The sequence below is a fragment of the Melanerpes formicivorus genome, unplaced genomic scaffold, assembly GCF_026170545.1.
Source record: "Melanerpes formicivorus ecotype bairdi unplaced genomic scaffold, bMelFor1.0.p_v2 SCAF_13, whole genome shotgun sequence".
Classification (NCBI taxonomy): domain Eukaryota; kingdom Metazoa; phylum Chordata; class Aves; order Piciformes; family Picidae; genus Melanerpes; species Melanerpes formicivorus.
Genome location: NW_027142365.1, coordinates 15,553,250 through 15,576,316, shown reverse-complemented (window position 1 = coordinate 15,576,316; position 23,067 = coordinate 15,553,250). Strand labels below are relative to the sequence as shown.

The window sequence follows — 23,067 nt, the reverse complement described above, 5'->3', positions numbered from 1 at the left end:
GGTGGTAGAATAGTACCTAGGTACTGGCTTGTGAGCTGAAACCCCCATTGATAGGGCAGATCATTTCAGTAGTCTACAGATGAGAAGCTCAAATTCAGATTGGCATGACTGATCTGTTACAAATGAAAGTGAAGGTACTGATTCTGCAAAAGTTGAGGGAATTGCCTCCAGATTTGTTTTACTGTGACAATAAAAAAGGCAAAAATTAAACTTTTACTGAGTGACTGAACATAAACACAGATGTGTAAGTAACTTGTTTTCAGCAAGATGCCCAGCAGTTTACATGACAGAACTTCAGTCTTGACTGAAAATAATTACTTCCATTTCTGGAGGAAGGTGTTCATATCCTATTAATAAAGCACTACATGTGGATGCAGTTCTCTGCTTCATTCTGTGAGTGACAACAAATGCTGGTTTTGAGCTTTAAGTATACATCTTTTCTGTTACTGTTTATTTCATATTGGGGGGGAAAATGTAATGCTTTGAAGCAAACATCTAAGTGCTTAACTATTTAGTGTCTTAGCACTTTCACTGTTGTCATCACATACAGGCAACAATTAGAGAATTTACTGGAATGCTACTGAAATTAATCCCAAACCATTCAACATTCTCCTTCAAGAGCAGCCCTTTTTCAGTCATTTTTGAGTACTTTTTTCCTTTCCCTGGGGTTTATATCTGCTTTTGAGAATGTAATTTCCCACAGGTTTGATAATTCTTTGTTTTTCATTACTTTTTATTTGCTGTAAAATTAGAGATAGAGGTTAGGCTACAAAATAAACATTAATCATTTATCTATCTTCAAACAAACAAAACAAATAAAGGAAGGATTATAAATGAAAACCTGTTCTATTTCCTTTTTCTAGGGAGGTACAGTTATTGGCAGTGCACGCTGTAAATCCTTTCGTACCCGGGAGGGCCGCCTGCAGGCAGCCTACAACTTGGTTCAGAGAGGAATCACTAATCTCTGTGTGATTGGTGGTGATGGTAGCTTGACTGGCGCCAATCTGTTCCGTGAAGAATGGAGTGGACTTCTAGAAGAACTGGCACAGAAAGGTAAGTTTGTGTTTAAACCCTTCGTCTGATATCCTGTAAGTTGTGTGGTAACTTTCTCTACGCAGCAGGTATCCAGAAGATCTCTCCTGTTCAGAAATCAGATACATGCATTCTAAGTAATTACACTGTCCTTCATGAAGTGACAGTTTTTACTTCCTGTACATCCTCTCTTATATATCATAAAGGCTCAAAAAGGCCAAATAAGTTACTGGGCAACAGTTTGTGTGGCTTTTATCCCTCATAATGAGTCATTTTCAAACATCTGCTTGAAAAGCCCTTTGCTCTCAGATCCAAACTGAGATGGTAATTCCTCTTTTATATCAAGCTGCACACTAGATTGATACTAAATTAAGATGCTTTCCTGCCTATGTATCACTGTTTAAGATGAGAGCATTAAGTGGCTGTTGCTAAAAGTGCCTCCAGCCCAGTAGCTGTCCTTGATAGCATCCAGAAGAAGGTATAGGGAACTCTAAAAGGGCAAGCCCAAAAAATGCGGAGTTGATGCTTTATATTGTTCATAGTGTATCAATACTGAGAGGTTCCATCTGTTTCTGACTTCAGGACTTCCTGAACCAGGTGCTGATAGCAGTCCTTAATGAATTTCTCTTCCATGAATGTATACAGCCTCCTTGAAAGCACAGAGACTTTTCCTGAAAACATTGTGTAGCAAGGAGTTTCTGCAGCTTCGTTGAGTGAAGATGATGAAGAATCTTCTCCTGTTTATTTTAATCCTATTGACTTCTAGTATCATTTGATGTCCTATGATTTTTGTGTGACAACAAACAGTGAATGATCAATCCTGCTTCCTCTCTGCATGCCACTTGAGATTTTACAGCTGTCTTATTTTCCTTTCATCATCTCTTTTTCTAGATGAAAGAGTCCTAGTTTGCTTAGTTGTTCCTCACATGTAAGTTCTATACCTTTGATCATCTTTGTTGCCCTTCTCTGAACCTTTTCCAGTTCTACCATGTCCTTTTTGAGGTGGGGAGGACCAGAACTGCACCCAGTATTCAAGATGAGGGCAAACCATGGATCTACACAGTAGTATAATGATCTTTGTTTTGTTCTCTATCCTTTTCCTAATATTTTCTAATATTTGGATTATTTTTTGACTGCTATTGAGCACTGAGGCTGATTTATTAATGAAAACAGCTTTATTATTGTGCTGAAAAGAGCATTCTTTTGTGATCTAAGGGTACATTTTTCATATATGTGAGTTCACATTTATCTATGATGAATTCCATCTGATACTTTACAGCTCACTGTGTCTTGCTAGTCTTCCTCATTTTTTCTCAGACACTCCATACCTTTAGAACTCAAATAATTCAATGTGTAAACTTTGGCACTTCACTGCTCATTCCCTTCTCTAGGTTATTGCTGAGTGTGTTGAGCAGCGCAGATCCCTGTAGAACTCCATTGGTTAAATTTCTTCAGAAAACCACTGCCCTCCTTCCTGTTTCTTTTTTGTTTTACTCTCTGTTTCACATTGTTTATTCTACGCAAAAGCCTTCTCTCTTATGCTATGGCTACTTAGTTTCCTTAAAATCCTTTGGCAACAGACCTTGTCAACGGCTTTTTGGAAATCTAAGTAGAATGTCAACCCCTTATTCATGGGACTGTTAAATGACCTTTGGAACTCTAGAAAAGGTTTGTAATGCATGGTATACATTCATTTAAAACATTGTTTATCAGAGTGCTGTTTTTATCTACGGACATGAGTTACATTTTTCTATTGTGGTTTCTACTATTTTCTCTCGCTTAGACATTAAACATGCCAACACGTAATTCTTGAATCTCATGTTAAAAATTTGCATTATATTTACTACCATCCCATCCACAGATGCTAAAGTAGTTTTAAGTGCTGAAGCAGCTCAGGTATTTCATCCCAGAGATCCTTTAGAACTCTTGGATGATTGAGCTTTTTCATTGATGCCATGGGAGATGCAGACCAAGACTTAGAATAGGAGCTGTTCTGTTCTATTTGCTTATTAATCATGAAATCAGAGCCTTTCAGTGGTGCAAAAGAGAAGTCTAAAGAAGTTTAATGCTGGTTCTTGACTCTTTACATATGCCTGTAATCACATTCAGTTTGCTTTCTTCTTCATTGCATGTCCTACACTGAGACTACAATTTGATTGCTACTGTTTAAGTCCAAACCATCAATTTTAAGGCTGTTTACAAAACCTGATAATCTGTTGTCACTTTGATACGGACTGAAAAGCTCTTGTTTCCTTCCTTACTGTAAGGAGTTCTATGCAGGATTCTTTTGTTTGGTTGTTTGATTGGCTTTTGCTTGTAGTTTTGACTAACCTTGTTACCTAGAATATCTAAACATAATTTGATGTTTGGATATGATTAATTTGCAAAAGTAGAGTGTCCAAGCAGTGTGTCTAAAATGTTTAAAAGAAAGTAAACCATTTTACAGCTCTTTCTGTGGATACTTCTTTACAGGGAAGATTGATGAAGAGGCTGTTAAGAAGTATGCTTACCTTAACATCGTGGGAATGGTTGGATCCATAGACAATGACTTCTGTGGCACTGATATGACCATAGGTACTGACTCAGCCTTGCACAGAATCATTGAAGTCGTGGACGCCATCATGACCACTGCTCAAAGGTATGGAAAACTCTGACAAATATACAGTGATTCATGCTTCAAATCTTAAGCTCTCCCTAGGTAAAAGTTAAGACATTAAATTATTTTAACTTTTAATGCAGCTTTATCATTACTGTTTTTAACTTTGGGTCTGCATTGTTTGCGTTTCTAGTAAACGTTCACCTCTTTTAACTGCCCTTTGATGTTTTTAAAGGAAAATAGTAGTGAAAATGAATTGTGTGTTGGAAGAGAGCTAATTTCAAATACACTGTTTAATACAGCACCTAGGTTTGCTAATGCCTTCTGTGTTTGGTGAACATTGTAAACACGAGCTCTGGCCTGATACCAGGTTCTGATTTCAAGAACTTGGACTGGATTTCTGAGCTGCAGTATTACAGTTACTGTATTTTCTTTCTTTTACAGCCATCAGAGGACATTTGTTCTGGAGGTTATGGGGAGACATTGTGGGTATGTATTGTCTTCAGCAGCTGGTGTCTTACACAGGTATCATTATGAACGATAAAGAAATCTGAACTATAGATGTCTAATTGTTTGTTCTGTTTACCAGGTATCTAGCTCTTGTTAGTGCCTTAGCCTGTGGTGCAGACTGGGTGTTTATTCCTGAATACCCACCAGAAGAAGGATGGGAAGATTCAATGTGTGTCAAGCTTTCAGAGGTAACCGTTACTATGTTTGGGATTCCCTGACCTCTTGGAGATGTTTTTTTATAAACAATGATTTTAAAATGTGATCAGGACTTCCAGCAAGTCTTTGCTTCTGGTATCACAGCTAGTGCTGTTTGATCTTAAGCATTTTTTTAATTCACACCACAATTATTTGGAAGAAGTGTATGACCTACTCTAGGGATTACTTAAAACAACTCCTATATAGGCATTGTGTCTACGTTTCTGCTCCTCAATTTGGTACACATCACTTCATCACTGAAAAGTCGTGTCTGAAGATAAAATGTGTGAGAACTTTGCGGTGATTGAGTGCAAGAAATACTTCTTCAAACCCTAGCATCTTAATGGACAGCAACTGCTTACAAAACTGTGCTGTACATTTCTTTCACTTTTTAAACTCTACTCATGTGCTGCTGTTTTCATTATAGAATCGTGCACGAAAGAAAAGGCTGAATATTATTATTGTAGCTGAAGGAGCTATCGACTGCCACAACAAACCTATAACATCAGAGAAGGTTAAGGATGTAAGTGTAACATGATACACTTTCTGCTTTGTTACATTGTGCTGTTTCTGTGTTGTATTTGTACTTGGAATCCAATAGTCCGCTTACAGGGCAATTATTTCAGTGGCTCTTAATGAGAACCTTTTCTCTTTGTAATATAAGACAGTAGTCCAAAACACCTACTTAATTGATAAGGTCAGAAATCAGCTCCAAGCAGTAATTATAACCCTGTTTTGTTTGTAAAGTGTTAATCCTGTCCTATCTCACAGTGAAATAGTGTTTTGAACAAGGTCTTCTCAGTTTTTCCTGAATGGTTGCCTTGCCAAAAGTTGTGGTTTGATGTGTAAGTTTAAGGAAAACTTTTGAGCTGCAATTACTCTGCTTTTCCTGGAAAAGTGCCCTTGGAAGAAGTTGAAACAGAGTTGTTGGCAGTTTGACTTTCCTTGGGATTTATGCAGAGGAAAACTTGTGTGGCTCGTTGGTCTAGGGGTATGATTCTCGCTTAGGGTGCGAGAGGTCCCGGGTTCAAATCCCGGACGAGCCCAGGCTTATTTTGGTTAAGAGGGCCAGTGTTGTCCTGGGGTGCATTAAGAAGTGTTGCCAGGATGTTCTCCTGCTCCCCTACTCTGCCCCAGCTGGGTCTCATCTGGAGTTTTGTGTCCAGTTCTGAGCTTCCCAGTTCAACAGAGGGAAGTACTTCAAGAGAAGTCCAACAGAGGGCCACAAAGATACTTGAGGGGAGTGGAACATCTCTCATACCAGGAAAGGCTGAGAGACCTGGGGCTGTTTAGCCTGGTGAAGAGAAGGCTTGAGAGGGGATCTTACTAATGCTTACAAATGTGGAGCCTCCTTCTCTGTAGTCTTTCAAAACCCTCCTGGATTTGTTCCTGTGAGAGCTGCTCTAGACAATCCTGCTTTGGCACAGGGGTTGGACTGGATGATCTTTCGAAGTCCCTTCCAACTCCTACCATACCGTGATTCTGTGACTAAAGTTTTGTTTCTGTAGCTGAGAGGAATATCTGGTTCTTAACTCAGAATTGCAGTTTCACTATGGAAAGTGTTAAAGTGTAGGTGCAGTAGATAGCTATTTTGTATTTATGGAAGAAGCATTACTTGCTACAATTTTCATCCAAAACCTACAAATGCAAGGGATAGTAGATTTTGCAAGTAATTCTGCCAGCACATAGAGCAGAGAGCAGTGCTAACACATCTATGGCAAACAATGATGATGATAAAACCCACTGCATTTTGAAACTCTCCACAGCTTGTGGTTCAGCGGCTTGGATTTGACACCCGAGTAACTATCCTGGGTCATGTGCAGAGAGGTGGAACCCCTTCAGCTTTTGACAGAATTTTGGTGAGTTGAACATAAAATCTTTACTCATGGCACCACATAGTAAAACTACACTTTGATTATTTGGGCGTGGGGATGTTTTCTACTTGATGAACTTCACAAATCCAATTACTTCATTAACTGTCTTGAATAGCTCAAATTCAGAATAGTGAAGCACTCTATGTGAAAGAATCTTTATAGGATTAAAAAGCAAAGCTGAAAGAGCAGTTGTCTATACTTAAGGGTATTAAACAGCCTATGACATTTTCACTTACCAGGGAATAATTGTTTTCAGCTTCAGTTACAGAGAAATCCTAACCATTTCTGTGATTGGAAGCCTTGTGCTTGCTTGAACACTCAAATGTTATTTGTTTCCAGGCAAGTCGTATGGGTGTGGAAGCTGTGCTTGCCCTTTTAGAAGCTACTCCAGCTACCCCTGCCTGTGTCGTGTCCCTGTCTGGAAACCAAGCAGTCCGTCTGCCTTTGATGGAGTGTGTGCAGATGGTGAGTGTCTGGCAAAAAGCCAATTTATAGTTTTTCATTAACTACAACAGGCTACTGTGTGCAGTAATTGTCTGTTGTCATTAAAGCACTGATGGGAACATGTGCAGAACTTTCCCACATCTGGGACTAATGAACTTCATGTGTTCACATTCTCTGTGTTATTACTTGTGAACTACCTGCAAACAAGAAATATACATATATTTGTTTAATTTACTATAAAACTTCATCTCAGACCTTTTCTTATTGCTGCAACAGATTCCTCAGATGCTTGCATCCATTTGCACAACATAGCAGTCAACTTTCTGCAGGAAAACTGTTCAGCTTAAAGTGAATACAAAATAGATACAGAGGGTTTTGTTGTTCCTTGTTCATTGGTGGTGGTTTGGTTTTGTCCTAGGAAGGCCTTCAGTATCTGCTTCTATTTTGTTCTTCTCTCCACTGTAATTTATGCAATGATAAGAGGTAGCTCAAAAATTAATCAAATGTTAGCATTTCTTTTTCTTTACTTTGGAAAGCTATTTCAGAACGATTTATTTACTGAAGTATATTAATCCACTTACTTAGTTTTTTAAAGATAGTGAATAATCAATTTGGGTGTTTCTTTTGTTTTTCAAGACTCAAGAAGTCCAGAAAGCCATGGATGAGGGAAGATTTGTTGAAGCTGTGAGGCTTCGTGGAAGGTATAGTCAATAACGTGCATCAGTTCCTTAATTCTAGGAAAGCTGAATTGCTTTGCTGTTCTGCTGGCTCTTCATATTTTATGTTAAATAATTTCTGTATGTTTTTATATTTCTGTATGTTTTTTGAGAGTGGCAGAGGAAACAGAAGAGTGGATTAAACAGAATAATTGAAATTCATACCTGCCTAAAAACATCCCAAGCATAGAAAGCTAGTTCAGTACTACACCAGACTAGTGACTGATAGCAGGCTGAACAGTTACAAAGAGAAGAGCTTCTGTGTTGTATGAGCAGACTGGAAGCAACCCTATGTTTGTTCAGCTAAGACTTTTAGGCCAGCCCCCTGAGCTTGTTCATAAGTAGCTGGTAATTTTCCAACAGTAATGTTGAAAATGCTCTGTTCCATGTCACTTGAAAAGAAAATGTTTTCTTCCTGATCTTTAAGGTTAACTGACCAGCTATATAGTTATTTTATTGATCTCATTTTTTTGTGTGTTGTCTTTATTTAGGAGCTTTGAAAACAACCTTAACACCTACAAATTGCTGTCACAAAAAAAGCCAGATGCTGAGCTTCCAAAGGTAAGGGTGCAAGTGTGTCTGCTTGGGTTATCTTAACAGTTGTCTTGGGCCAATCCCAGGCACAAATCCAGGCTGGGTGCAGAGTGAGTTTGAGAGTAGCTCTAATGAAAGAGACTTGGGGGTATTGATTGAGAAGTTCCCCAGGAACCAGCCCGGCCCTTCTGCAGCCCAAAAGGCAGCCACGTACTTGTCTGCATCAAGAGGAGTGTGGTCAGCAGCGCAAGAGAAGGGATTCCGTCCCTTGGCTCTGCTCTGCTGAGACCCCATGTCGAATCCTGCCTTCAGTTCAGGTGTCCCCAGCATAAGAGCACAGAGCTGTTGGAGTGAATCCAGAGGAGTCCATAAAGATGATCCAATGGCTGGAGCACCTCTGCTATGAGGACAGGCTGAGGGAGCTGGGTTTGTTCAGCTTAGAGAAGACTCCAGGGGGACCTTAGAGCTGCCTTCTAGTACCTGAAAGGATCCTACAGGAAGGCTGCCGAAGGACTTTTCATAAGGGTGTCTAACAATAGGATAAGGGGGAATGGTTTGAAGCTGAGGGAGGGTAGGATTAGACTGGATCTTAGGAAAAAGTTCTTCTATACAAAAACAGAACTGAAGTTTCAACCTCAGGAGCTAAAAGAACTTGGAAATTTTTTTGGTGGATAGTCAGCATTGATTTGCCAGATCAGGTATCTGTTGACTTGTTTTATTTAATCTACCAGTGCAAGTTTAGCACTGTTAGCGTTGGGATATTTTGTTCTACAGTAGTTTTGCCCTGTCTTTCTGTGATGGATGCAATTAGAAGGAAATGTAGGCCTCTTGTGATTATTGACTGCATAATCACACTAGCCAAATCTGTGTGCTTCAGTAAAAGGGGTTGGATGGGAATTGAAAAGTGGATGAAATGTGCATGTCAGAGGAGCTGAGGAGAAGCTTATGTATGTATTATTTAGTTACCTTTGAATTTTGGATGCTTTTAGGGGCTTTGAAAATTCCTTTCCTACATTCTAATAGCAGCTGTCTGTAACAGACAAATTAGCCATGCTATAGAAATTAAAGTACTGACAAGTTTTTTTTTCTCTTGCAGACTAATTTTAATGTGGCAGTTTTAAATGTTGGTGCCCCTGCAGCTGGCATGAATGCTGCAGTGAGGGCTGCAGTGAGAGTTGGCATTACTGAAGGCCATAAAATGTTTGCTGTCATTGATGGATTTGAAGGCTTTGCTAGAGGCAAGGTCAGTATTACAGATGTGAATCACAGAGTGGTATGTTCTTCATCCCACACCACCACCTTCATGTTCTGTCATAATTCTTATGGGAACTAGTTCTATAAGCTCTTTTATTTCACAGATCTATAATGCCCAGATAGTAACTGTAGTTCTCAACTCTTTAAGTTTACAGATTCATTTATCTTAAATATTGCTAGTCCCATGCTGCAGAGCTACAGAATTATTTCAGATGGATCCTACCTTCATAGTTTAGTCAGTGTTTAGCACATTGGAAGTTCTTCATGGAACAGAATTGGTGATTCTGTGTGATGGGTTGTTGCATCTGTGCTCCTTTGCTGCAAGAAATTCTGCAGTGGTACTTTTTGAGCAGTTTTCTTATTCCCCAGATGAATCAGATTTTCCTTGTCCCTTGTAGTAAATGGTAGGCATTGACTGGTATACTGAGGAGAAAATGGATATGAGACTAACAGTTTTGACACATAGCTGGTCCCCAAACTACCTTGCCATACTAGTTTTAGATGTTTCACATTGAGTAGGAGAGGATGTGAAAAGAGGATCATGACACAAAACAAGGAAACATGGTCTGGAGGAAGAAAGAGCAAATAGAGTGGAAAAGGATTAGTAAGAATTCGAGAGAAGCTAACTTTCTGTGACAAATTTCAGTTCTGGTGCCCAACAACTTCTTCCAGCAGTTTTCCACTAGGTAGCACCTGCTGTTTGCTGCATGTCGAGAGAGGTACTGAGCTGAATCTCCTTTCTTACTTTTATTCATAGATAAAGGAAATCAGCTGGGGAGATGTTGGAGGCTGGACGGGACAAGGAGGATCAATTCTTGGTACAAAACGGTAACAGCAGCTATTTGCCAACAATTATGATGAACTCTGGTACTTTAACCATTCTGTGATGCCTTGCTCTTTTCCTTCCACAGAAGGTTTTAAGTCCTCTATTACTATTTTTTAAATACTTTCCAACTTGAGTATCTTTATAATACTGTACCAGCTCTGAATAGAGGATGAAAATGGGCTTTGAGACTTAAAAACTGGGGCTTCAAACTTGTAAATTGCTTTGTTTGGCCTAATTACTTACTGGCTGTCAGAAAGAGTTGTTTGTATGGATAGATATGTAAAAAAAAAAGACTGCATTACCTTCTCAGTTTATCTTAGTTGTTAGTCCATGTTGCTGCAGAGTCTGTAAACTGTTTTTATTTTTCTTTTGGTTTAATAATTTTTAGTACCCTTCCTGCAAAATATTTGGAGAAGATTGCTGACCAGATGCGCACTAACAGCATTAACGCCCTTATGGTTATTGGTGGATTTGAGGTACACTGAAATGACTAATTCTGCCTAAGTAGAGTAGAATGGCTAGCAAAACAAATAGACCATTCTGATTCTTGCTCCATCTTCATGTAAAGTCTATTTGGTTGTAACTGTATTTGATCTACAGCACATAGTGTTTAGAATGAGGAGCATTGTCATTCACTGATGAGTTAACATTCCAGACAGTGACTAGGAGCTACACACCAGAATGTGCTAAATGGATACATTGAGATAGCAGGACAGTATTTGTGTGTTTAGAAAAAACCCTCCCAACTTAATGACTTCAGCAGTGCAAGCTGTAGTCTGTGCTCTATCAGTACTTACAACATGCTTGCAGAAGTTGTTGACCTTTGACACTAATTGCACTGTCATTCCTTATTTAATCCATTCTTTCTCACACAGTGCATTTCAAGGTCTGTATTCGATCTGCACAAGTATTTTCTCTTTTCCTGTATTTCATATTAATTTCATTTTACTAAAGTAATCAAGTTTTGAAATCTTGATCCAGGAGAGCATTTTACCAACTCTTAACCAGAGAAGAACATGCTTAGTAAGGAATGAATCATCATCATTTTTATCAGGCCTCAGTTAGGAATTTTAAGGTTTTAAATGAGAAGAAACAGTGCCTGAAGATTGGAGAACTAGTTTGCAGCATGTTTGTGTAGTACAAAGCACTTTGTCTAAACTATGTATTTCCTTGAAAATGAGTGTTCTGTTTATTGTTTGTTTTCAAATGTATGCCTGGTTTTAATTCTTTCTTTTCCCCCATGTCTGTTAGATTTTAGTGGTTCCTTGATGCTTTGACTTGCTTGAGTGTGCTGTGGTAGAAATGGCATTCCCATGGCCCTTTCCATTTTATTGCTCCCACTTTGCCCTTATCTTATTCATCCTAATCTTTCACCCAATGCCTGTGCCCAACAGGCGTACCTCGGACTCCTGGAATTGTCAGCTGCCCGAGAGAAATATGACGAGTTCTGTGTTCCCATGGTTATGGTTCCTGCAACTGTATCCAACAATGTACCGGGTTCAGATTTCAGCATTGGTGCAGATACTGCTCTGAACACTATCACTGATGTAAGTCTATCCTGGTGTGTGCGCTTACTAACCAAGCACTTCTGGTGCAAACTGACTCAATTGGCTAGAAATGGATATTTTTATAGACCAGAACTTTGGAAACGGCATCTGGAGGACAGTTTTCACGTATCTACAGGCATGAGACCTTGAGCAGCTGAGTCTAGTTGAGAGGTGTCCCTCCCCATGGTGGGGTGGTTGTAGGAGATGATCTTTGAGGTCCCTTCCAACCTGAGCCATTCTAGGATTCTATGATATGTATGCCCTAAAAAAAAGGGAAGGTTTTAGGATCCCAAATGCTTCCATGGTTTCCTCTGAAACTATAATAACCTGTAAATTTATAAACTATATGATAATATATGGACAAAAGAATCCTGAAGCTAAGGCTTGATGATTATACACTGCACTGTAGAGGAAAAAAATCCTCATTATATGCAGATATGTAACATCTTTATTCCTTCAAACACAGAATGTAAGAATCCCCAATCCTCTAATTGTAGGAATTACCTGTATTTAGGTGTTAGGCTCTTCTGTCTAGTAGTATGTGATAGAACAAGAGGAAATGGCCAGGGGAGGTTTAGACTGGATCTTAAAACAAATTCCTTTACTGAAAGGGTGGTGAGGCATTGGAACAGTCTGCACAGCAAGGTGGTGGAGTCACCATCCCTGGAGCTGTTCAAAAAACACAGACAGGGCACTTCAGGACATGGCTCATGGTGGCATTTGGTGACAGATGGACTTGATCTTAGAGGTTATACCCAACTGAAATAATTCTGTGATTCTAAAAAGAGTTTAGATGTATTATGAAGTGTTTGTCAGAAGATCAAATCCAGTAATACAATATAAATTGAAAATGGATTAGTTAATACTGAACTCAGTTGAACAGAAGGAATTGCCAAACACCATGCAAATGAAACAGTCAGGCATGCCCTTACCCTTCATGAAGTAAGCATTAATCCATCACACCTCTTCTAAGATCCATTCACTTTCTGTACATAATTCTGACATAATTTTAGTTGCGAGACAGTGGCAGTAATACTGCACTTCGGTTTTCTTTTCAGCATAATGAGCTGACACATACTGCAAATGTAGTTGCAAATTATATCCAGTTTGTTTAAAGCACAGCAAAGACAATAACAACAGAGCAGTTGTCTCCAAAATCATGTTTAAATTTTCAGGTACAAAGAAGAACTAGAATGACTTTGTGGTTTAGACAATTACAATTAATTGCCATATGATAGGACAAGTTCCCCTTTTGATTTCGTTTCCAACCATGTTGGAGGCAGAACATGGATTTTTTTTCACTGATTGTACCTATTCAGCTACATTCTAAAATGTGAATAATAACTTAACAACTGGCATAGTGCTCATGTCAAGTGGGAAAAGAATTTTAAGTTGCCTTTAAAACTTGAAAGTTCAGTTCTTCTGTCATTTAGATGTAGTTGGAAATGTTCTTTTCATAAAATTGAAGTATTTCTCCAATGGTATCAACTACGAAAGCACTAGCCAAATTTTCACTTGTTTTGGTTTTGGTTTGCTTTTTACCATGCCAGCATAACCATTTTTCTCTTCACCAAAATAAACTTCAGTTAGAAAATGTCAGTTTCTCTCACTACTGCCTTTAATGAGGCTGCAAGCTTAGTTAAATCGATCTTGAGAGTGTTCTTTAGAGACAGGTTATAAATGCTGATATTGTTTCCAGTTCTGGTAAATAAAAATATCCCTTCAAATCCATTGATCACAATTTCAGGTGAGTAAAATGTTTGTGCATAACACCTACTTTGCTTCTGTTCTTTTCTTCATAAGCTTTGTTTACCTAACTGACTTCTTTTTATAGGTTTTGTAGGAGATGTATTCATATTCATTTGGTGTGTCTCTCCTTGTTGCTGTGTTGCTTTATATTTAGGTTTCTAGATACCTTTCCCTGTCAGTAGATAATATAATGTCAGTATCTCCATATTTTCCAAGTCAAAGTCTCCAAATGAGTTTATTTTTTTTTCACTAATAGCTTCTGTCCTGATTTTGCCTTTGATTTTTGCCCAGATTTTTCTCTGAAATCAGTATGAAGTGCTACAACTTTGCAAGATTTAGATTCATTCCAATGGAAAATTCACTTTTGTTTGTTCTTTGGGGGAAGCAGACTTTTGTGTTGGGGAAGCATTTCTGCTTGGTATCTTCTCAGATTTCTGCTCTGATTGTTAAAATGTAATTCACTAAAGCTGATGATGAAAAATGTGTCCTTTCATTCCTGTGTTGTAGTGGTGATGCCCCCTATTAAATGTGACTGAAGAGCTCCACATGAGTCATACAATGCTAAATGAAAGTAAAGATGGACATGATTGTCCTTGATATCTAGTCTATAGATACATGCCTAGAGTAGTACCTCTCATGAACACTAAAAATGCCATGACACTTAGTTTTTCTGTGCTGCTGTTCTTCTGCTCTTGACAGCTTTTAGTAAGGTAAGTGCATTCCTGCTGAGTAACGCAGGCCTTAGTGTTTAGCATTTCTAGACAGTCATCAGTGTTGGGGTGTTTGGAGCATGGCAGGCCATGGAATTGATGGTACCTTGAAACATTTGCAGCTAAAACTTCTTCAGATGCTGCATTTAAAAAGAAAAAACAGTAAACCTCAGACCAATAGATAGATAACTTGTGGAGGAGAGGTCAAGCATGTGGGGTTTTTTGTCCCCAAGTCAGACAGTGGATGGTACATTTCTCATTAGATTCTTAGATTCTTTAAACAGTTCTGTGAACCTCTTAAAAATGTTTTGCTTTTTTCAATTTCTGTTTTAAAATACCAGCTTTTATTCAGTGAAATGATAGAATGTGTTTTGGCTTTTGAAGAGTTTCAGGTTTATGATAATCCTGTATTTTTCACTTCACTTTTCAGAATATTAGTGAGAACTCAGTATTAAATAGCTGCGGAAAGCTGGCTGTTTCTGTACCTGAAAAGGATATACCCAAGGCTTGTAGATGTATACAAAATACATTGTTGAGGATTGCAGGGTAAGAAAATGAACTTGGAGTTTTCTGAGAAAAGAAGCATCAGGAAAATAACTGGCATCATAAAAATACCTTTATCCTCAACTTCACTTTGCTAATCCAATACTATTTCAGGTAGTAGTTCTCTGAAATTTGAAATCAATGAGGTGTCAGATTTTTGTCCTACTTTACCAGGAAGGGCAGAAATGCAGTTTTAAATGAAACTTGCAATACTTAATATTGATGAAAAAGAGGCATTAGCAATATATTTTCAGGTGGACTAAAAGGCAGGAACCTACTTTGTAATTAAACAGAAAGAATAGAGTTAGACTCTTTCAGCTGCAGAACATGGGAAGAGTGGAAAGGTTGAAAATACAATTTGAAAGCAAAGCCTACTTACAGGCTAGAGGATACTGATGGAAAGAGTAAACCAGAACAAGGTGTGGAAGCATATTCTTTAGATTTAGGAGGTGTAGAAGTAAAGAAAGGAAAAGAAAAAGGTACCAGCTAAATGGAGAAAAATGGAACCTGCAAAAAAGAGGGTGTCCTTTGACAGTGTGACTTCTCCTTTCATCACAGGGAAGGGGATACGGGTTGACTAACTGGTTTTGTGAGAAAAAGAGTAGCGGACAACCCCTGAGTAGTAAAGATAGCTACAGTAGGATTGCTGTAATGCAGTCTCCATACACTTCCCTTGGAAATCAGACTGCTGGACCCTCCCAGTGCTGTTACTAGCATGCGTGGCTCCACATTAACCTGAACTAGGAAGCTGAAAATTAGCCTGACCCATGCTAGTGTTAACCAATTAAAATCTCATCTACTTCAGTTCTAACAACAGCTGGATGTGGAGCTAGAGCTGTAAATCCATCCCTTTCAATGGCCATTTGCATTTAGATCCACATAAAGTTAACAAACCACAGTCTTTGCTTGACTGCGTCTATTTAATCCTTGGTTCTGGCAGTGCCCTTTCTAATAACACAGAGACAATAAAAAGGTGTCTGATTATTAAAGCACATTACACAGTACAGCATCCCTCTAACATCTTTAGTTTTTATTTTTAAAAAAACCCATTTCTCCAGCAGTCATGAAAGCCACCCATCACTTGTTTACCATTTATAACTACTGAGTGACCAGTTATTAAAAGTATTTTCACATTTTGCTGCAGTGATGCGAAGATGTTGCATACAGTCGTCTAATGCTCATGCTTGGTGAAGGGACAGTCTTGGGATATGTTTGCTGAGCTCACTTGCATCAAATAAAACCACAATATTTAATGCAAGGAAAACATATCTTAACTGCATCTTAACATACAATAAATGCAGACTAACCAGTTGTATTAGTTAGTGCTCTGTAAATCTTGTCAAAGAAGCTGATGGTTTGCAGATCTCCAGGAAGCTGAGTGATGGCTGTGTCAAACACCACTGACACTCAGTGTACCTCCATATCTGTCAGTAGAAACATTTCAAAGCAGCCTGACTCAGCTGAGTTGCGCCAGGCAATCACTGACACTTTCTCAGTGAAGTTTCCTCCACTCCAAAAAAAGAAGAGAATAAAATGAAATAAAAAGTCCCATTTGTCACTCTTCTGGCTGCCCTGCTCCTCAGAACTACAGGTGTGGCTGTGCAGTGCTTTGGATTGGACTTAAACTGGCAATGCATTCTAGCACTGAGCTTAATAGAATGTTGTACTTCTGAAAATCTATGAGTAGAGCTAGACTTTGGAAAGCAAATTTGCACTTGTGCACCTACCAGTGTGTCCTCTCCTCTCACTGACCAGCACCTGCTCTGCCAAAAACCCACAGAGCAGAACTCTCAGAGGTGAAGTTTTTTACAAACATTTTCTCCTGAGTTACTGCCTAAATCAGTCACTGCATAGATCCTTGTGGAGATGACTGGATAGCTAGCTAATTCTGATCTGCAGTGGTTTGCTTCTCTGATTTGACAAATTGAAGAGATGAGAGTTCTGTGACCATCAGTCCCTTCTGGGAGAAAGAGATGGAGAGAAATGCGACGTTGTGTGTTATCAGAGAGGCATCATACAGGCAGTTGGAAACATTGCCACACATCCTAAGAGATGCTGATTAGCTTAGAAAGAATTGGAATCATGTCACTAACAAATTTGTTTACTGACTTAAGCCAGCTGCAAACTCTTAACCTTCAAGTATTATTTTGAGATCTTCAGGAACACCTTAATCCTTTTCAAGTGTGTGGAATCTCTCTGAGGAGCTACAGCTGCTTTTCAAAGAGTCTTTGAATTCTACGTGCAAACTTTCATCAACTCATCCATGTGCATGGTTCTGCATTTTTCTGGGCCTGTGCCCAGTCTACATGCATAGGGGCAGAGGTGTGATGTTGATAGAATCTTGGGAGGCATAGGCAAACCTTTTTCTTCCTTTTTCTTGGTGGAAATAGATGTGTCTTGACTTTATAGGATAACATAGTTTTTAAAACCCAGCTTTCCTTAAGCAATTCTTCAAGTTGTAGGTATTTTCCTAGATAACTTTCTGAACTCCTTAACATATATCAAACTTTGTTCTTTAAGTGGTTTCTTGTGGAATGATTTCCAGTCTCCCTGTATGCCATCTTTTTCTGCCCACCTGCTTCAGACCTCTGTGCTGTGCGCACTTCACGTTCGCTCTGCATTAGCTTGCACTAATCTTCTGCATCTCTTCAAAGAGCATTGTGCCAATGCAACCCCAGTGCACTGTTGTGGTATGTCCAGATTATTCCCCCCACCAAACAACTCACAAGTTGCATTTACCTGGGCCAATGGACAGCCAAATTTACCATCACACACAAGGAGCCACTAGCAGAGCACTCTAAAGCCAAGCAATGTATCACTCACACTTGTACCACTGCTCCAGGCCTATGAAAGTTGTCTGCAGCTCCACGAGGCCCGTTCCCGCTTTGAGGAGTTCTGTGTTCCTATCTGTGTGTTGCCTGCTACTATTAGCAACAATGTGCCAGGCACAGACTTTAGCATTGGTGCTGACACTGCCTTGAATGCTATTGTGGAGGTAAGACTGCCTATCTTTTAAGCAAGTAAAATGCATAAAATGAAGATCTGTAAAGACCTTAAAATGTCTGTTACTGTAGCTTTTAATGGTTTATTGTTTTCCAAGACATCAAAGGTTAACCTTGTAACAATTAATGATGTTGTATGCTTAAATTTTTGGGGATTGTGTTTAGTTACCCAGGACTGCTGCAGTAGTGTTTAGGGTATTTGCTTGTCTCAGGATTGTAGACTCCTGGAATGGCTCCACTTGAGCCTGCTGGAGTCACAGCAAAGGTCTAATAAAAACAAATGAGTAAACTTCTGAACAGCTCTAGGTTTTACCAAAACCCTCATTATCAGTCCATGTAAATAATTATGAAGTGATTGGCCAAGCAAGTCAGATGAGAGATTCAGCATTTGATAACTACTGTTTCCCTGGTAGACTCCTGGAACGGCTCAAGTTGAGTCTGCTGGAGTCACAATGACTTTTAACTGCAGTTTTCACAGCTTCCTGGTTGTATCAATTGAATTTTATTTTGGTTAGAATGTTTTATGTTAAAAATGGAACACTGTTGATTTGGTGAAGTGTTAAATGTCAGATTTCTCATGAAGCTGTCTCTGTTCATGTGAAAGCTCATCTAGCAATGTCTTCCACGTTTGAAAACTCTCAAACTTGCACCAGGTGTTTGAGCTGTGGCCTTTCCAGCCCAGGGAGTAGGACATGAATGAGTGATTCTTTAAAATCCAGCTGTGCCATTTTTGTGTTGGATTATTTCTGTCACAGCCATTCTGAGAGAGCAAGAATACTAGAAAGGTTCAGCTATGTCTCTTGCATAGTCAGAGGCAGAAATCCTTCTAAATAAACTTGAAGTGGCTAATCTTAAAAGCAGCTAAGGATTTACATCCTTGCTTTAGCACTTGGAGCTTCTCAAGAGGCAGAAAATTTCATTCACCTACCAGCAGCTGAAAAACTGGTTTAGAGAACTTGGAGTTTACAAATGGTTTAGGTCTCTCAAAATGAAGGAAATGTTGTGTTGTATTGATTTTTCAGCCAATGTGTTTTTAACTTTTAACTATTGTAATTCAGGTTTCAAGATGATGAACTTCTCAGGTACTTTAATCTCTCATTTTCACTCAACAGAATTGGTGTAGGAAGGTACAGCAGTTTCACAGAACTCTTCTTGTCACCCTGTGTGGGATGACTTACTGATTTTGAAGACAAAGAAGGAAATAGTGTCTATTGCTTTCATTTGCTTTCTGGAAAGAAAATACCTTGCCTGATGACTTGAAAACAAGTGTGGATGCTGATTTACGAGACTGACTTTATTTGGTCTTTATTACAGTCAAACTGGTTCATGCTACTTTGGTATTTGTAAACATGTATTTTTAATACCTTTATATGCTTCTACCTGTGAGTAACCCAAAGTTGCATGACATAAAACTATAAACCCTGAGGCTTTTCTTACTTAAACTGACAATCTCTTGTCTTTGGTCAGACCTGTGATCGCATCAAGCAGTCAGCCAGTGGTACCAAGCGTCGAGTGTTCATCATTGAGACCATGGGTGGCTACTGTGGTTACCTGGCTAACATGGGGGCCCTTGCAGCAGGAGCTGATGCTGCTTACATCTTTGAAGAACAGTTTGATATTCGAGAGCTCCAGGTATACAGCACTAGAAATATCCTCCTTTTTAAGGAGATGCTGAAGTTGTACATTTCATGTGTGCTTTTGAAGGTTTGTAGCACCAGTTTGTATCTAAAAGCTGCCCTTGCCAGCAGTGCTTTGATATAATGCCAGTTCTTAGGCCAGGTTACATAAGGGAACATACAGCCAGTTATTCTTGGCATCGAGTTAAATGACCTCATTATTGTCATTTCTAGTCATTAAACACTACCAGTAGATTGATTTGTATTCTATTGTGTTGCATTTTATTATTAATGCAATTTATTACTAATATAAATGTAATTTTATTGAATTGTATTTACCTGCAAGTCCAACTGCATGTGAATAGCAGTTTTGAAAGAAAAAACATAATGGAAAAGAAACCAAAACAAACCCAGAAGCAGAGTAACTTTTTCCCATTACGATTTTCCTCAGCTTCTTGTGTTAGAAAGCTGTTCAGGGCAGGAGCTGAGCAGCATGGGAAGTGTCGGAGATATTGACTGATACCAGAGCTCTTCAGAGCATGTGTAGATGAGTGACTAAAATAAAGGTTGCAGGCTTTAAGGATTAGAGATTACGCTGTAATCTGGAATTGGTCTACCATGAGGATTTCACTCTTCTCAGGTATTCGGTGCTAGCACAGTCATGGACCAATACAAAGCTAAAAAGGCAGAAATTTCCTGGAAGGAAAAGAGATAGGAAGTGAACTTTAATTCCTCCCCACTCATCTCTCACTGCTGTGGGCTCTCCTTGTCATTTATGGCAGCACCAGCACAGCAGTGCTGCATAACAGGACTCTTGCAGGGACTGTGAGTAAGTTCAGGCAGTAATCACAGAATATTAGGGGTTGAAAGGGAGCTCAGAAGATGATCCAGTCCAGCATGGTGCTGTGCCAGGACAGCACACAACCCCAGCCTTGTCTTGCTATTCACATGAGTTAGTGGCAATGCAGAGGAAGGAGTTAGTTTTAACCTCAGCTGGATAGGCACACCCAGGGTGTTATCCTGGCTCTCCAAACTCCTGCTCTGTGAATCTGCTCGCAATACTTTGTGTGGAATACTTGACAGAAGTTCTCAGGATAGACAGGTTTGTGACAGTTGTTTATTAAGAGTTTTGGGTGGCTCATTAAAAACACTTTTGTTGTTTCTAGGCTAATGTGGAACACTTGACTGAAAAAATGAAAACCAGCATCCAGCGTGGGCTAGTGCTGAGGTAGGCAAACAATGGATGGCATCAGTGCTGCTGAACATTGCCAGCCAGGTAGACTGGCCACTTGCAAAGACACTCCAAGATTGCTCTTTGAGTATTCCTTTAGCATGAGACTTTTAGTATAGCTGTTGCTCCAGAAGGCAATTCTGGGGCCTGTCAGGAAGCTTGAGTCCCAAACTTCCTTCTTCCTATGTAAATGTATTTCTTTTATAATCCAGCATTTTATCCTTTCAATGGCCTATTTTATTATCAGCTTTACCTTTTATTGTAGATTCTTAGTAAAGACAGTGGCAAAACAAGCATACAGGTGTCCACACAGAAACATCTCTTTCAAAACATTTAAAATACATTGGTTAGTATGTTGTGCAATTACAGCTTCTTACCTGGATGAGGCTGTAGCTGCTTTCTTGAGCATTTATTTTCAGTCTGTCAAACAGCAAAGGGCTGCTCAGTGAATGGCAGAATAACTTGTGTGCGAAAATGATGCTTGGTCAGAGTCTACCAGGGTGAAAAAACTCCTAATGTTTGCAGTGGCAGTAAGGAAGAGCCTAAGGGCCTATTCATTATCCATGATTTTATAAAAGAGAAAATGATGAGATTGGATGCAGATGGCTTCTTGTTTCAACACAGGTTTTCCTCTGCATAATGAATTTACCAGACCTAAAATATTGGTATTTTTACTACTTTACTTAACAGTAAATTTCAAGTGACATGCCAGTGTAAAAGTAATGTAGGCTTCAAAATCATCAGCATCTTACATCACAGTGAACTTGTAACTACTGGCATCAACAAAATGGGAAACCATTTGTCATTCAATAGCTGTAAAGACAGTACATTTGCTGACTGTATGTGGCCTTAATTGTGACAGAAATGAGAACTGCAATGAGAACTACACCACAGACTTCATTTACCAGCTGTACTCCGAAGAAGGGAAAGGGGTCTTTGACTGTCGGAAGAATGTGCTGGGCCACATGCAGCAGGTAAAAGTGACCTTCCCAGCTTTGTCAGTGTACACTGCTCAAGCTAGGCTCACTCAAGGGTGAAGAAAAGCAGGGGGAGTTTTGTTTGTAGGTTTTTGTTAGCATTGTATTTTATTGTGATTTCTTCTTCAAATCTAGGGAAAGATGCATCAGATCTGTAGGGTTATCAGTTTTATGTCCCTCCTGTCTATACTAATAAGCAGTGACACTTACTAGGTAATATAGGTCGTTTATTATTGGAATAGAATAGAATAGAATAAACCAGGTTGGAAGAGACCTTTGAGATCATCGCGTCCAACCTATCATCCAACACCACCTAATCAACTAACCCATGGCACCAAGCACCTGGTCAAGTCTCCTCCTGAGCACCTCCAGTGATGGCGACTCCACCACCTCCCGGGGCAGCCCATTCCAAGTGGGCAATCACTCTCACCTCCAGCCTGAACCTCCCCTGGCACAGCCTGAGACTGTGTCCTCTCATGCATCTTTAGAGCACACTTTCCTGTGCATGCATGAAGTATCTGACTTCTGAACCCTGGGAGAGAAGAGATTTCACTGAGAAAACAGTTGCAGGTAGATTGTTCTTGTAGAAGAGAGAGTAGTGAGCTGCTACTTGTGGTCGCTGAACCTTGTGTCCCTTTATTTCATTATATTCCTCATCAGTGGGCAACTAATTAGTTTCTAATTTGTCTACCCCAATCACCAAGACTGAGGGAGAGTTAAAAAAACAGAGGCAGATTTCTGAGCACTAGTAGGGAAACAGCTGCCTCTGCTTTTCAGCTATGTCATGTTGTATTGTCCTTATTCCTGTGGCTTTAGACTGAGCTTGCCACTTCCTGTGTAGTATTTAGCAAAGGTGACTTTGAAGGCCACCAGCATTAGTCGGGCTGCTTGGAGCTAGTGGTAGGTACCTCACATAGGATTTCAGTCCAGTCCCACCTGCTGCACTGAAAATGGACAGAAGAGGTAGGCAGGCTCTATGTAATGCAGACAGAGGATTTGAAAACAACCCCAAAACAAGGCTTCTGTTCCCAGAACTACTTAAAGACTGCTGTAATACTTGGAGTGGAAGCACACATCCACCCACCCCCAAGAAAGTGATTGTTAGTCTGGGAAGTCCTGATGGGGTTTTGTCAGTCTAGTACTGCATGCAGGACATTTTGTCCTCCCTCATTTTAGCTGTCCTAGAGAGAGCTGCTTCCCAGGCTACTTAGATGTCAGAGTCAGCACTTGAGTTTCTTAGGCTCCTTCCAACACCCCTTCCTCAACAGCTTCCTGGGTTCTGTTGTGGTGAAATGAGGCTGCCCCATAGCTCGGCAGTGCTTGGTGATCAGCACTGCAGGGAGGTGAAAATCAGCACTGAGTCAGAGCTCTGCAGGTGCCTCCCACAGCCTTTGAATGTACTATAGTGACCTGTGTGCTTGGTGGGGTTTGTGGTTTGTGTTGGGGGGTAAGGGGAAGCAAGAGGTGGTGGAGATGGTTGATGGAATACAAAGCTAAGCACTGGTGCACAGACAGCTGAGCTAACTCACACTCGGTTTTCCTGCAGGGTGGTGCTCCTTCACCGTTTGACAGGAACTTTGGCACAAAGATTTCTGCCAAAGCTATGCAGTGGATCTCCAAAAAACTGAGAGAGACCTACAGAAAAGGTGCAGAAACCCAGGGGGGCTCTCCTGGGGCTGTCTGTGATTAGCTGTCAGCATGTGAGGCTGTT

At 39.8% G+C, this 23,067-nt stretch overlaps 1 protein-coding gene and 1 non-coding gene across 6 annotated transcripts in view; both read left to right on the top strand.

Moving 5' to 3' along the window:
• Positions 1–23,067, top strand: part of PFKP (phosphofructokinase, platelet) — a 42,768-nt gene that overhangs the window by 17,463 nt on the left and 2,238 nt on the right. For 3 of the 5 annotated variants that reach the window (XM_068146291.1, XM_068146289.1, XM_068146292.1), the window contains exons 5-21: positions 864–1,053; positions 3,505–3,670; positions 4,073–4,117; positions 4,218–4,326; positions 4,761–4,856; positions 6,100–6,192; positions 6,547–6,672; positions 7,288–7,352; positions 7,859–7,928; positions 8,998–9,144; positions 9,913–9,983; positions 10,370–10,457; positions 11,376–11,528; positions 19,000–19,164; positions 20,315–20,376; positions 21,242–21,353; positions 22,903–23,002. In XM_068146291.1, the coding sequence (XP_068002392.1) occupies positions 864–1,053; positions 3,505–3,670; positions 4,073–4,117; positions 4,218–4,326; positions 4,761–4,856; positions 6,100–6,192; positions 6,547–6,672; positions 7,288–7,352; positions 7,859–7,928; positions 8,998–9,144; positions 9,913–9,983; positions 10,370–10,457; positions 11,376–11,528; positions 19,000–19,164; positions 20,315–20,376; positions 21,242–21,353; positions 22,903–23,002 (1,858 nt within the window). Of the gene's footprint in view, positions 1–863; positions 1,054–3,504; positions 3,671–4,072; positions 4,118–4,217; positions 4,327–4,760; positions 4,857–6,099; positions 6,193–6,546; positions 6,673–7,287; positions 7,353–7,858; positions 7,929–8,997; positions 9,145–9,912; positions 9,984–10,369; positions 10,458–11,375; positions 11,529–17,372; positions 17,526–18,999; positions 19,165–20,314; positions 20,377–21,241; positions 21,354–22,902; positions 23,003–23,067 lie in introns of all 5 variants that reach the window. The other 2 variants (XM_068146294.1, XM_068146293.1) reach the window with 2 other exon arrangements.
• Positions 5,308–5,379, top strand: TRNAP-AGG (transfer RNA proline (anticodon AGG)). The gene has a single exon. It is a non-coding gene; the product is annotated as a tRNA-Pro (tRNA).